The sequence below is a fragment of the Mytilus trossulus genome, chromosome 2 (genome assembly GCF_036588685.1).
Source record: "Mytilus trossulus isolate FHL-02 chromosome 2, PNRI_Mtr1.1.1.hap1, whole genome shotgun sequence".
Taxonomy (NCBI): Eukaryota; Metazoa; Mollusca; class Bivalvia; order Mytilida; family Mytilidae; genus Mytilus; species Mytilus trossulus.
Window position 1 is genome coordinate 42553073 of NC_086374.1, and position 14227 is coordinate 42567299.

Sequence of the window (14227 nt, forward strand, 5' to 3'; positions counted from 1 at the left end):
TGCAAAATACATAGATAAATTATTTTTCTATTATTTAACCTTAAGTTTATTTTGAAATTGTAAAGAAGTAGTTCATCACAATATGTCATACTGACATTGTACCATTTACATGGTGGTGTAAAACATAACAACTTTCTCTTCACATCACTTATGTGACTTAACTTTATATATCCAAGCTGTATCGATATTCTTAGCTAAATTTGATTTTAACTTGCCAATTGAAAATTTAAATAATAAATAAAATGTATTTTTCAACTGCTAGTTATGATGTCTCTTTTTGGATTTATATTAGGAAGTATAAAAAAGAAGATATGGTATGATTGCCAATGAGACAACTATCCACAAAAGACCAAAATGACACAGACATTAACAACTATAGGTCACTGTATGGAGGCATTAATACTGAAATAACACAAGCATATCAATAAGCAAATGATTTTTTGTATTCACCGATTGTGAGATTTTTGTTTGCAGCTACAGTATCTGTATAAACAAAGATATCGGTTAGAAATAAAAAGATTCAGTACATTATCTCTCTATCTTCATAAGTTTTTGCCCAATGTGCCAAAAACACAAACAGGGGGGAATTTTTTTTCAAGAAACCAGGCAAAAACACCTATAAAATGTCTAATTTCAGAAAAAATTTGTAAGGGTTCCGGGGAACCCAGTGTCTCGCCTTCTTTTGCTGTAAATCGCAGGCTCAACAAAAAATGAGGAAAAAAATCAATAAAAAATTCCTCTTGATACTATCTTTTGATTGTAAGAAGCTTCTGTCCAAGTTTGGTAAAAATCTAGGATAGTTAATGAATCTAATTAATGTTTGAAAACTTAAACTGCAGACTGTATGTAATGTTAACTGGAAGAAAATCTAAGTCCATTTAAAAGTAAAATACAGAAAAAATGGAGTTATCTTTTTACAATATTTACTTCTGGATACTATCTTATGATCATAAACAAGCTTCTGTCAAAATTTGGTTCAGACCAAGGATAGTTTAAGAAAGTTATTTAAATTCTAAAAACTTTAACCACAGAGTGAATGTAATGTTTCCCCGCAGAAAAACTAAGTCCATTTAAAAGTTAAATAAGGAAAAAATGGATTTATTTTTTTACAAAATTTACTTCTGGATACTATCTTATGATCATAAACAAGCTTCTGTCAAAATTTGGTTCAGACCAAGGATAGTTTAAGAAAGTTATTAAAATTCTAAAAACTTTAACCACAGAGTGAATGTAATGTTTCCCCGCAGAAAAAACTAAGTCCATTTATAAGTAAAATACGGAAAAAATGGAATTTTATTTTTACAAAATTTACTTCTGGATACTATCTTATGATCATAAACAAGCTTCTGTCCAAGTTTGGTAGAAATCCAGTATAGTTTAAGAAAGTTATTAAAATTTCAAAAACTTTAACCACAAAGTGAATATTTGTGGACGCCGCCGACGACGACGCCAACGCCGACGGAAAGTAGGATCGCTTAGTCTCGCTTTTTCGACTAAAGTCGAAGGCTCGACAAAAATGACTTAATGGCAGATCTAATCTTACTAGTCCTACTATATATTTTTTTTTTGCTTTTTAAAAGTTTTTATAGTTCTTTTATAAGGCAAAAGCGCAAATAAATGGTTATTTTCAGCATTTCAAACTCAGTCTTCATGGTCTTACTGATAATTTTTACTATTCAAAGTATCTCTCTATCAAAATAAAGGACAAGTTAGCAAAAAAACATTTCCCCTGGTAGTTTACAGATATAACATTTTTATATGGGTCACTCAAAATTAATCCTATCATTAACGTTAGAATCAGTTCCTCAAAGTTTAACTTAATTTAAGAAGGAGTCCATTCAGGGGGTTAAACACTTTTTAAAAGTCCACAAATTCAATTTTTCCACCGAATTTCTTTCTTGTTAAAGTGCTGTGTGTGGTCTTTGGTCTTTTGTTAAAATAACTAGCAGTTAACGTACTGTGAATAGTATTATCATACATGCTGTGTTTACTACACAAATCACCAGTTTTGTGAGGGAATGGCTCAGTAGAGGACTATGAAAACCGATGATTATGGCAAGGAGAACTTATAATCAAATAAATTATAACCAGAAATTTTACAAATAAAAACATTTTTTTTATTGTATAATCAGCATTTCATTTCAATCTTTCAATGTTTAAACTACTTAAAATTTTCCTCTGTGTTAGACAATTCTGGTAGGTACCATTGATCCTGTTAAATTAGGGAGAATATCTGATGTTAAGTTGATAACTTTCATCTACTTTCAATGGATTGGTTGTGTCTTGCAGGTTAGAGAGTGAGCAAGGCATTTTCGAAAGTTAAAATCACCATCTGAAACATGTCCTTCTCCACTTCATTTATAAGAAGTAAAAAGTATAAAATTAAGAATGGAAAGAGTGATTGTGTCAAAGAGACAACCTGACCTGAAAGAGCAGAAAACTGAGGTTCCAGACTAGAGACACTGGTGCAAAAATGTGACAGGGTTAATTTTGTAAAAGTAAACTGTTATAGGTCAAAATAGTGTCTTCAATATGTTTCAGGGGCGGATGCAGGAATTTTAGAAAGGGGGGGTGCTAACCCAGGGCAAAGGGGGGTGCAAAACATATGTCCCGATACAAATGCATTGATCGGCAAAAATAAAGGGGGGGTGCGCACCCCCGGAACCCCCCCTCTGGGTCCGCCACTGTGTTTTGTGTCTTTTCATTCAAGCATTAAATCTGCAAGAAAATAAGGCAGTAGCTAGTTCTTCTTTAAACAACTCAGCTTACTTTTTATGATGTCAAAACATGTTTGTTTAAAACATAGTTTATTTTATCAGACCCTGACTATACCCTATGGTCTTTTAGGTTATACATGTAGTTGAAAACCTGAAGATTTTTCAACTTTTACCAAAATTATATCGATATTTTTGCCTCTCTGGGGTATCAACCCTTTTAAATGAAAGCTGCACAATTTTGTTTTATTTCATTTTTCTTGCATGTTTTAATGCATCAACATGAAGTACTTTTCAGTTTTAAATTATGGAGATATATTGGGGGGGGGGGGGGGGGGGGGGCAAAATAGAATTCTTACCCCACCTACATGGGCCCATATAAAACTTACAGCAGATCATTCAGAATTCTTCAAGTCAGTCCATTACTGGAACTTTACAGATTATTATGCCAGGTTTTTATAAATTCAAATAGTGCGACTGGGTGAGTATCGAAAAAATAACCAGAACTCACATGCTAATATCTGTATGGAGATTTCCCTAAAAACACAATAATTACTATTGCATTTTGGTCTGTTTTTAATTATTTTAGACTCTGATTCATAGTCGTGAATTTGTCATCAATTATTTACTCAAATGTGCACATTGGCTTTGAAGTTGAAACCATGTATATTTTTTTAGCAAAAAAAAAAAGTTTTGAAAATGATCCCCTATGACATGTATGAAACATACAATAACTGCAAATGACAATTTTGCATTGGGTTTAGAATAACCCTGAAAAATATATATTAATACCTCAATATAGTGTGATTTCATATAATTAAATTTAAAAAAGCCTTTTGTTTAAAACTTACATCAAGAAAAAGCAATAGCATTGAAGAAAAGTTATCTTTGCAATGATCTTTAAATACCCTGATTCTGTGTGTGTGTTCCCTAGATTTATGGGCCTCATCAAAGACAACGGACATCCGCTAATGACCTCCTAATAGGTTCATTTTACGCTAATTAGATTAAGAGATTATAGATTAGTGTTACTTGATAGGTAAACAATTTGTAAAATCAAAAAGATTTTATTGAATACCAATTGGAAAATGATTGGGTGTTGGTTAACTTCAAAAACCTGTTTCTTTAAGTTGTGTCTGGAAACCGAATGTTTATAAATAAGTTTGCTACATTTACAATTTATACCAATCTTTTAGAAACAGATAGTTGAACACTGAGTATCTAACTACTACAGAAAGATTTAACCTTAGTAAAACACATTTGGTCCCTAAAAAAATGACCTAAAACAAACACACGTTTTGGGTTGTTTTGTCGGACTTCGCTGCTTTATCTTTGTTAAGTTTCTGATGTAAATCTAACCTTTAACATTTTTCATTATATCCTCTTATAACAATAAACCTACCACTGAAAGAATTGTTTTTTGGAGCAGAATATAAAATCACAATAATACAGTTATTGATTAAATTTCAAAAAAATGTCTTGGAGACTTCTGTATATTTTTATGTCAAGCAACATTGGTAGATTTTGCATTTATTCCTGTTTCTTCACTCGTATATTTTTAATTAATCAAGCCTACATAGAAATTCTGATAAAACACAAAATTAAGAATGAATAAATATTAGGAATTTGGAAAAGCAAACAACAAATTTCAATTTTTGAAATCCTAGAATTTCTTTTCCTTTGAGAGGTCTTGCCCTAAGAAGTATATATACAAGCTATTATGAAAAACTTGTCTATCAATTTCAAAGATGTTAATGAATATTCGATAAAACAATATAAGTTTATTTTCTTTGGAAAAAAGATACTTATTGAAATAATAAAAGATAAATAAAATTTAAAAATAAACATTTGAATCGTCTTCTTTCCGCAATTTTGATTAAAAAAAATAAAAATTTTCAGAGATTTGATGTAGCAAAATTAATGCAAAAAGATAGGCAGGTATAATTTTAAGCATAATTTGAATATGTATGTTTTATCTGTGTGAGGTTTGATAATTTTAAACCTACCTGTGTATATCTGATCTACCTCAAATTTATTTTCATCGTTGGCGATATACATTTATCCCTCCATTACATTCATCACAAAACATAATATGAACTGAAATTCCAAATTTTATATAAATCCAAATTTTAAAACTTCTTGAATTAAATATTCCACATTTCTACGAATGTCTTAGGATTAATTTAATATTCCTTATTCCAATTCACTTTTTTTTTCAGTATCAAAAATTATTCCAACATAATTATCAGATGCATTAGAGATCTGCAAAAAATCCTGTTTTAATCCATTATTTTTAAAACCTCATGGTTTAAACATTCAATCGAAGCGAATTTAAAAGTATCCGAAAGCAACAAGTGATGAATTCCTTAAGTTTTCTTGAACTGTGTTGAAATTTTCCAAAAAACTAACAAATCCAGGTTATATAATTCAATGGATAAAATACAAATAAAACAACACAAATCACAGAATTTACCACTTTTTCACCATCTTTTAATTTTTAAGATGATCATCTCTTGACAGTTTCAACTTGGGAAAACTACTATGGTGGGATGGAAGGATTCAATGACTAAGGTGAGACAGGTCAAACTCAAGTAGACAATCTTTTCTATTCTTCCCCTCAAAATGAACAAAAATGCAATAAAGATGTTATAAACTTGATAATATACATTGTTTTCAAGAAAAAATATCAAATTAATAAAATAAACAAGATAACAATATCTAAATTATGACCTTTTTGCCCCATAATGTAAAATGGTATGATCTGATGACGTTCAACCAAACAGGCCTCACTTGATTTTTCCATAGCTCACAAAGACCACCCAAGTGTACAAGGTATTCATGTGTTTAATACATGTCAACAGTAAGAACATCTATAGTGTTACAAGGGGGTGATCCCTAACAAAATTAGATATATTTTTCTTAACATGACTCTATTGAAAATTACTCAACTTAATACTAAGGAACTAAACAATCTTGTCTTCATATCTTAAAACTGATTTGTGGGAATAAACTGAATGAATTCTGACAACCCTTCAGCTTTGTTTACAAATGACAGAAGACATATATTCCTCAAGAATAGCTTTTTTGGTCATCTGAGGTTCAAAGATTAGATAGAGGGTATTAATGGGAAGGTATATTTTGACAGGTATGTCAGGATTAGTCATTTAGCTAAAATAAAATACATTATAAGATAAAAATATTGATTAAGACAAAATTAATTTTTAAATAGTTGCAGGCACCTGAAATAGTGTTATATTCGACTGACTGTACCCAAAATAGTATAGTATCAGACTAACTGAAGGCACCCATAAGAGTTTATCTGACTAAACAGCACTTCAAAGAGCATTATATCAGGTTGACCGAAGAAGACCCAAACCAGTGTTTGTTCAGACCAACAGTAGGCACCCAAAAAGTGTTCCATGTGTTCTGACTGACTGAAGGCACCAAACTGTTCTATTATACTAACTAAAGGCACCCAAAGAGTGTATAAGCAGACTGACTGAAGGCACCAAACTGTTCTATTATACTAACTAAAGGCACCCAAAGAGTGTATAAGCAGACTGACTGAAGGCACCAAACTGTTCTATTATACTAACTAAAGGCACCCAAAGAGTGTATAAGCAGACTGACTGAAGGCACCAAACTGTTCTATTATACTAACTAAAGGCACCCAAAGAGTGTATAAGCAGACTGACTGAAGGCACCAAACTGTTCTATTATACTAACTAAAGGCACCCAAAGAGTGTATAAGCAGACTGACTGAAGGCACCAAACTGTTCTATTATACTAACTAAAGGCACCCAAAGAGTGTATAAACAGACTGACTGAAGGCACCAAACTGTTCTATTATACTAACTAAAGGCACCCAAAGAGTGTATAAGCAGACTGACTGAAGGCACCAAACTGTTCTATAATACTAACTAAAGGCACCCAAAGAGTGTATAAGCAGACTGACTGAAGGCACCAAACTGTTCTATTATACTAACTAAAGGCACCCAAAGAGTGTATAAGCAGACTGACTGAAGGCACCAAACTGTTCTATTATACTAACTAAAGGCACCCAAAGAGTGTATAAGCAGACTGACTGAACACAAACAAAATTAACTGACAGAAAAGGGTACAGAAAAAGAGTTCTATCAGACTGACTGAAGGCACCCGAAAGACCTCTATTAAACATGTACCAACTTAAGACCCCCTAAGAGTGTATTAGCAGACTAACAGAACACACCCAAAACAGAATTAACTGACAGAAAAGGGTACAGAAAAAGAGTTCTATCAGACTGACTGAAAGCACCTCAAAAAGTGTCTATCACACTAACTGAAGGCACAATAAAATAGTGTCTATCACACTAACTGAAGGCACAATAAAATAGTGTTATATCAAACTGATGGAAGCCAACAGTTCTATTGGACTGACTAAACCACATACAAATGTACTATTATCAGACTGACTGAAGAACACATCTCTATCAAACTGGCAATTACTACTATCAAACTAACTGAAGAACACAGTACTGTTAGACTGACTGAAGCATAGTATACACTTCTACCAGACTGACTGAAGGAGGCACTACAATCAGACTAAATAAAAAAGACACTACAATCAGACTAAATAAAGAAGACACTACAATCAGACTAAATAAAAAAGACACTACAATCAGGCTAAATAAAAAAGACACTACAATCAGACTAAATAAAGAATACACTACAATCAGACTAAATAAAAAAGACACTACAATCAGACTAAATAAAAAAGACACTACAATCAGACTAAATAAAAAAGACACTACAATCAGACTAAATAAAAAAGACACTACAATCAGACTAAATAAAAAAGACACTACAATCAGACTAAATAAAAAGGACACTACAATCAGACTAAATAAAGAATACACTACAATCAGACTAAATAAAGAAGACACTACAATCAGACTAAATAAAAAAGACACTACAATCAGACTAAATAAAAAAGACACTACAATCAAACTAGATAAAAAAGACACTACAATCAGACTAGATAAAAAAGACACTACAATCAGACTAAATAAAGAATACACTACAATCAGACTAAATAAAGAAGACACTACAATCAGACTAAATAAAAAAGACACTACAATCAGACTAAATAAAAAAGACACTACAATCAGACTAGATAAAAAAGACACTACAATCAGACTAAATAAAAAAGACACTACAATCAGACTAAATAAAAAAGACACTACAATCAGACTAAATAAAAAAGACACTACAATCAGACTAAATAAAAAAGACACTACAATCAGACTAAATAAAAAAGACACTACAATCAGACTAAATAAAAAAGACACTACAATCAGACTAGATAAAAAAGACACTTCAATCAGACTAAATAAAGAATACACTACAATCAGACTAAATAAAGAAGACACTACAATCAGACTAAATAAAAAAGACACTACAATCAGACTAAATAAAAAAGACACTACAATCAGACTAGATAAAAAAGACACTACAATCAGACTAAATAAAAAAGACACTACAATCAGACTTAATAAAAAAGACACTACAATCAGACTAAATAAAAAAGACACTACAATCAGACTAAATAAAAAAGACACTACAATCAGACTAAATAAAAAAGACACTACAATCAGACTAAATAAAGAAGACACTACTATCAGACTGAGTAAAGCACATACTGCTACCAGACTGTCAGACTGAAGTTCGAAGAAGATGTGGTATGAGTGCCAATGAGACAACTCTCCATCCAAATAACAATTTAAAAAAAGTGAACCATTATAGGTCAATGTACGGCCTTCAACAAGGAGCCTTGGCTAACACCAAACAACAAGCTATAAAGGGCCCCAAAATTACTAGTGTAAAACCATTCAAACAGGAAAACCAACGGTCTAAAGCACACATTATTATCAGACTGATGGAAGCAGACAGCACTATAACACTGACTGAGGCAGACAACTCTGTAAGACTGACTGAACCACACATCAGTGTAGAACTGACAGAAGCACAATCTACTATAGACTGACTGAAGCACAGTTATATCAGACTAACTGAACACATAGTAATATCAGACTGACTGAAGCATATAGTACTATCAGACTGACTGAAGCATATAGTATTATTAGACTTACTGAAGCATATAGTACTATTAGACTGACTGAAGCATATAGTACTATTAGACGGACTGAAGCATATAGTACTATCAGACTGACTGAAGCATATAGTACTATCAGACTGACTGAAGCATATAGTACTATTAGACTGACTGAAACACACCCTATTATCAGACTGGTGGAAGCAAACACCACTATCCCACTGAAGGAAGAACAAAACTGCATAGAACTGACTGAAGCATTATCTACTTTAGTCTGACTGAAGCACACAGTTATATCACACTGACTGAAGCACACTGTAATATCAGACTGACTGAAGCCCACAGTACTATAAGACTGACTGAAGCACATACTATTATCATGCTGACTGAAGCACACAACTCTATTAGACTGACTGAACAAAACAGCACTATAGAACTAACTGAAGAACAATCAACTGTAGGCTGACTGCAAGCACTATTATCAGGCTGATGGAAGCAGACAGCACTATCATACTGACTGAAGCTCACAGTTTTATCAGACTGACTGAAAAACAATCTACTATAGTCTGACTGAAGCACACTGTAATATCAGACTGACTGAAGCCCACAGTACTATAAGACTGACTGAAGCACATACTATTATCACGCTGACTGAAGCACACAACTCTATCAGACTGACTGAACAACACAGCACTATTGAACTAACTGAAGAACAATCAACTGTAGACTGACTGCAAGCACTATTATCAGACTGATGGAAGCAGACAGCACTATCATACTGACTGAAGCACACAGTTATATCAGACTGACTGAAAAACAATCTACTATAGTCTGACTGAAGCACACAGTTATATCAGACTGATTGAAGTACAATCTACTATAGACTGACTGAAGCACACAGTTATATCAGACTGACTGAAGCACACAGTTTTATCAGACTGACTGAAGAACAGTTGTATTAGACTGATTAAGGTACATTGTACTATCAGACTGACTAAAGCACACAGCACTGTCTGACTGACTGAGGCACACAGTTGTATTAGACTGACTGAAATACACTGTACTATCAGACTGACTGAAGCACATATCACTATCTGACTGACTGAAGCACACAACTCTATCAGACTGACTGAACAACACAGCACTTAAGAACTTACTGAAGAACAAGTAACTGTAGACTGACTACAAGCACTTTTATCATACTGGTGGAAGCAGACAGCACTATCATACTGACTGAAGCACAAAGTTATATCAGACTGACTGAAGAAAAATCTACTTTAGTCTGACTGAAGCACACAGTTATATCAGAATGACTGAAGAACAATCTACTATAGACTGACTGAAGCACACAGTTATATCAGACTGACTGAAGCACATAGTACTATCAGACTGACTGAAGAACAGTTGTATTTGACTGATTGAAGTACACTGTACTATCAGACTGACTAAAGCACACAGTTTTATCAGACTGACTGAAGCACACAGTTCTATCAGACTGACTGAAGCACACAGTTTTATCAGACTGACTGAAGAACAGTTGTATTAGACTGATTGAAGTAGACTGTACTATCAGACTGACTAAAGCACACAGCACTATCTGACTGACTGAGGCACACAGTTGTATAAGACTGACTGAAATACACAGTACTATCAGACTGACTGAAGCACATAGCACTATATGACTGATCGAAGCACACAACTCTATCAGACTAACTGAACAACACAGCACTATAGAACTTACTGAAGAACAATCAATTGTAGACTGACTGCAAGCACTATTATCAGACTGATGGAATCAGACATCACTTTCATACTGACTGGAGCACACAACTCTATCAGACTGACTGAACCACACAGCACTATTGAACTGAATGAAGAATAATCTACTATAGTCTGACTGAAGCACACAGTTATATCAGACTGACTGAAAAACAATCTACTATAGTCTGACTGAAGCACACAGTTATATCAGACTGACTGAAGAACAATCTACTATAGACTGACTGAATCACACAGTTATATCAGACTGACTGAAGCACATAGTACTATCAGACTGATGGAAGCAGACAGCACTATCAGACTGACTGAAGCACACAGTTTTATTAGACTGACAGAAGCACACAGTTTTATCAGACTGACTGAAGAACAGTTGTATTAGACTGATTGAAGTAGACTGTACTATCAGACTGACTAAAGCACACAGCACTATCTGACTGACTGAGGCACACAGTTGTATTAGACTGACTGAAATACACTGTACTATCAGACTGACTGAAGCACATAGCACTATCTGACTGACTGAAGCACACAACTCTATCAGACTGACTGAACACAGCACTATAGAACTTACTGAAGAACAATCAACTGTAGACTGACTGCAAGCACTATTATCAGACTGATGGAAGCAGACAGCACTATCATACTGAGGGAAGCACACAACTCTATTAGACTGACTGATTGATTGATTGTTGGTTGCTTAACGTCCAGTGGCTTAGACTGACAGAACCACAGTATATAGAACTGACTGAAGAACAATCAACTGTTGACTGCAAGCACTAATATCAGACTGATGGAAGCAGACAGCACTATCAGACTGACTGAACCACATAGCACTATAGAACTGAATGAAGAAAAATCTACTATAGACTGACTGAAGCATACAGTTATATCAGACTGACTGAAGATAAATCTACTATAAGTCTGACTGAAGCACACAGTTATATCAGACTGATGGAAGCAGACAGCACTATCAGACTGACTGAAGAACAGTTGTGTTAGATATAGGAAGATGTGGTGTATTAGACTGATTGAGGTACACTGTACTATCAGACTGACTAAAGCACACAGCACTATCTGACTGACTGAAGCACACAGTTGTATTAGACTGACTGAAATACATTGTACTATTAGACTGACTAAACCACACAGCACTATCTGACTGACTGAAGCACACAACCATAGGAACAGCATATAATGACCTTATTAAGTTTAATAACCCCTTTTTTATTATCATTTTATACCAGATCTCAGCTTAATTTATTCAAGTACTCTGTTTCCAACAATTCATTTCACTTAAATGGTCCTATATTTGGTCAGAAGTGATTCAAAACTCAAATGAATAATAAGCTGCACTTTTTTGCAAAATAAAGAAATTCCTGAATGTTACAAAACAAGTCAATAGGGTTACCCTTTGCTTAATGTTTTCATTTCAATTTTCAGACTAATTCAAACTTGTATTCATTTGTTCCTCTTTCAGGATTCTAGACACTTTAAATGGTGATTCATGCACCAGTATTATGTGTTAAGTAGACCAAGAACTCTTCTACCTATAGACCTACAACAATGGAATGCTCCAGGACACCTCTTCTCTATTACTTTAGCTGTATTCAACAAACCTCAGAGGAATTTCAGGGTTTTGTTGTCACCCAGCGTGACTCTTTGGACTAAGATCACAGCTAAATAAATTTTCGGTCCTGTCGTACTGTAATGGTTTTTAAACGCAAAAATAATGTATTTCAACATAATTATAGGCTTTCTCAATGCTTCTTTTAATTTGTGACCTTTAAAAAGTTTTATCATGATAATTTATTGACACAAGTACTATAAATGGGAAAATACAAAAAGCATATTTTGGAAACAATACCATGACTTGGACAAACCAACTAGGATAATTACATTATAATTAAGAATACCTGACCCTTGGAATCCTAAGAACTAACAGGTTAATTTTTGTCATTCATCATTTCAGTTGAGGTTCAATCGTCAGGTATAGACGCTCCTTATTTTTCTTTCAACCTTTAACCCATTTTTCAGGTGTCTGCGTCATTTAATAATATATTTACTGTAAGATGCCTTGTAATTTAGACTCATGTTAGCTAAAAGAAGTATTTTCATATGAAACCACACATTGAATTCGATCAGGAGGTTCTGCATACAAAATCTTTTGTAGTTCACAAAAGAATTGAATAAAAAGTTTTGATTCAAAGTAAAGAGGATTATTTAAATCACAGACAAAAATTATTAATTTAAACAGACAATTTTTCAAACAAGGGTTTTTTCTTTAAATTTTGATGACATAATTAGTCTATTAGTGTCAGAAATAATTAAACCGTTAGATTGGGAGAGAAATCGCTACCACATATGAAGAACTCTATACATGACATACAAAATCATTCTTTTTTTTACCCAAAAAGTTTGCTGTTGCAGAATTGGAAGCAATACTAATCATTCCATCATGTTCATATACATTTTACCATGTTTTAGATAATATGATTTTCAGTTAAATTTTCAAAGGTGTTTTAAAAATACATGAGCTGCATCAAATGATAATTGACGGTATGCAAATCAACATCAATGCATCTGTTAACCTATTTTGGTTTTGAAAAATGTCAATGGGAAGTCTTGAGACTGTTTGATAGTTGAATTTTTAATTGAAAGCTACAAAATGGACCAAACTTCATCTTTTGTTTCATTGTATTTCTAAATTCAACCAGAGTCTTACACGTGTTCAAATTTACGTAAACTGGTATAAGGTCAATTTCTTTTCAACACAGCTCATATCTTACAGAAAAACCAAGAGGATTCATAAAGGTCTTTAAATAAAAACTAGAGGCTCCAAAGAGCCTGTGTCGCTCACCTTGGTCTATGTGAATATTAAACAAAGGACGCATTTGAATTCATGACAAAATTGTGTTTTTGTGATGGTGATGTGTTTGTATATCTTACTTAACTGAACATTATTGCTGCTTACAATCATTTTATCTATATTGAACTTGGCCTAAGAGCTTCAGTGGAAAATGTTAGTTAAAATTTACAAATTTTATGAAAATTGTTTAAAATTGACTATAAAGGGCAATAACTCATTATGGGGTCAATTGACCATTTAGGTCATGTTGACTTATTTTTAGGTCTTACTTTGCTGTACATTGGTTCCCTTTACAATTTATCTCTATCTATAATAATATTCAAGATAATAACAAAAAACGGCAAAAATTCCTTAAAATGACTTATTCAGGGGCAGCAACCTAACAGCAGTTTGTCTAATCCATCTGAAAATTTCATGGCAAATAGATCTTGACCTGATTAACAATTTTACTCCCTGTTAGATTTGCTCTAAATGCTTTGGTTTTTGAGTTATAAGCAAAAAACTGCATTTTACCCCTATGTTCTATTTTTAGCCATGGCGGCCATCTTTGTTGGTTGTCCGGGTCACGCCACACAATTTTTAAACTAGATACCCCAATGATGATTGCGGCCAAGTTTGTTTAAATTTGGCCTGGTAGTTTCAGAGGAGAAGATTTTTGTAAAAGATTACCAAGATTTACGAAAAATGGTTAAAAATTGACTATAAAAGACAATAACTCCTAAAGTGGTCAACTGACCATTTTGGTTATGTTGACTTATTTGTAGATCTTACTTTGCT

General features: G+C 33.3%; 1 protein-coding gene across 4 annotated transcripts in view; it reads right to left on the minus strand.

Moving 5' to 3' along the window:
* The window catches only part of LOC134707289 (zinc finger protein GLI4-like), a 98382-nt gene that overhangs the window by 41097 nt on the left and 43058 nt on the right, over positions 1–14227 (minus strand). The window contains exon 1 of one of the 4 annotated variants that reach the window (XM_063566936.1): positions 4721–4889. The exons of the other annotated variants lie outside the window; for them this stretch is intronic. Coding sequence (XP_063423006.1) covers positions 4721–4772 — 52 coding nt within the window. The 5' untranslated portion in view covers positions 4773–4889. Of the gene's footprint in view, positions 1–4720; positions 4890–14227 lie in introns of those variants that run through there. 4 annotated transcript variants of the gene reach the window in all.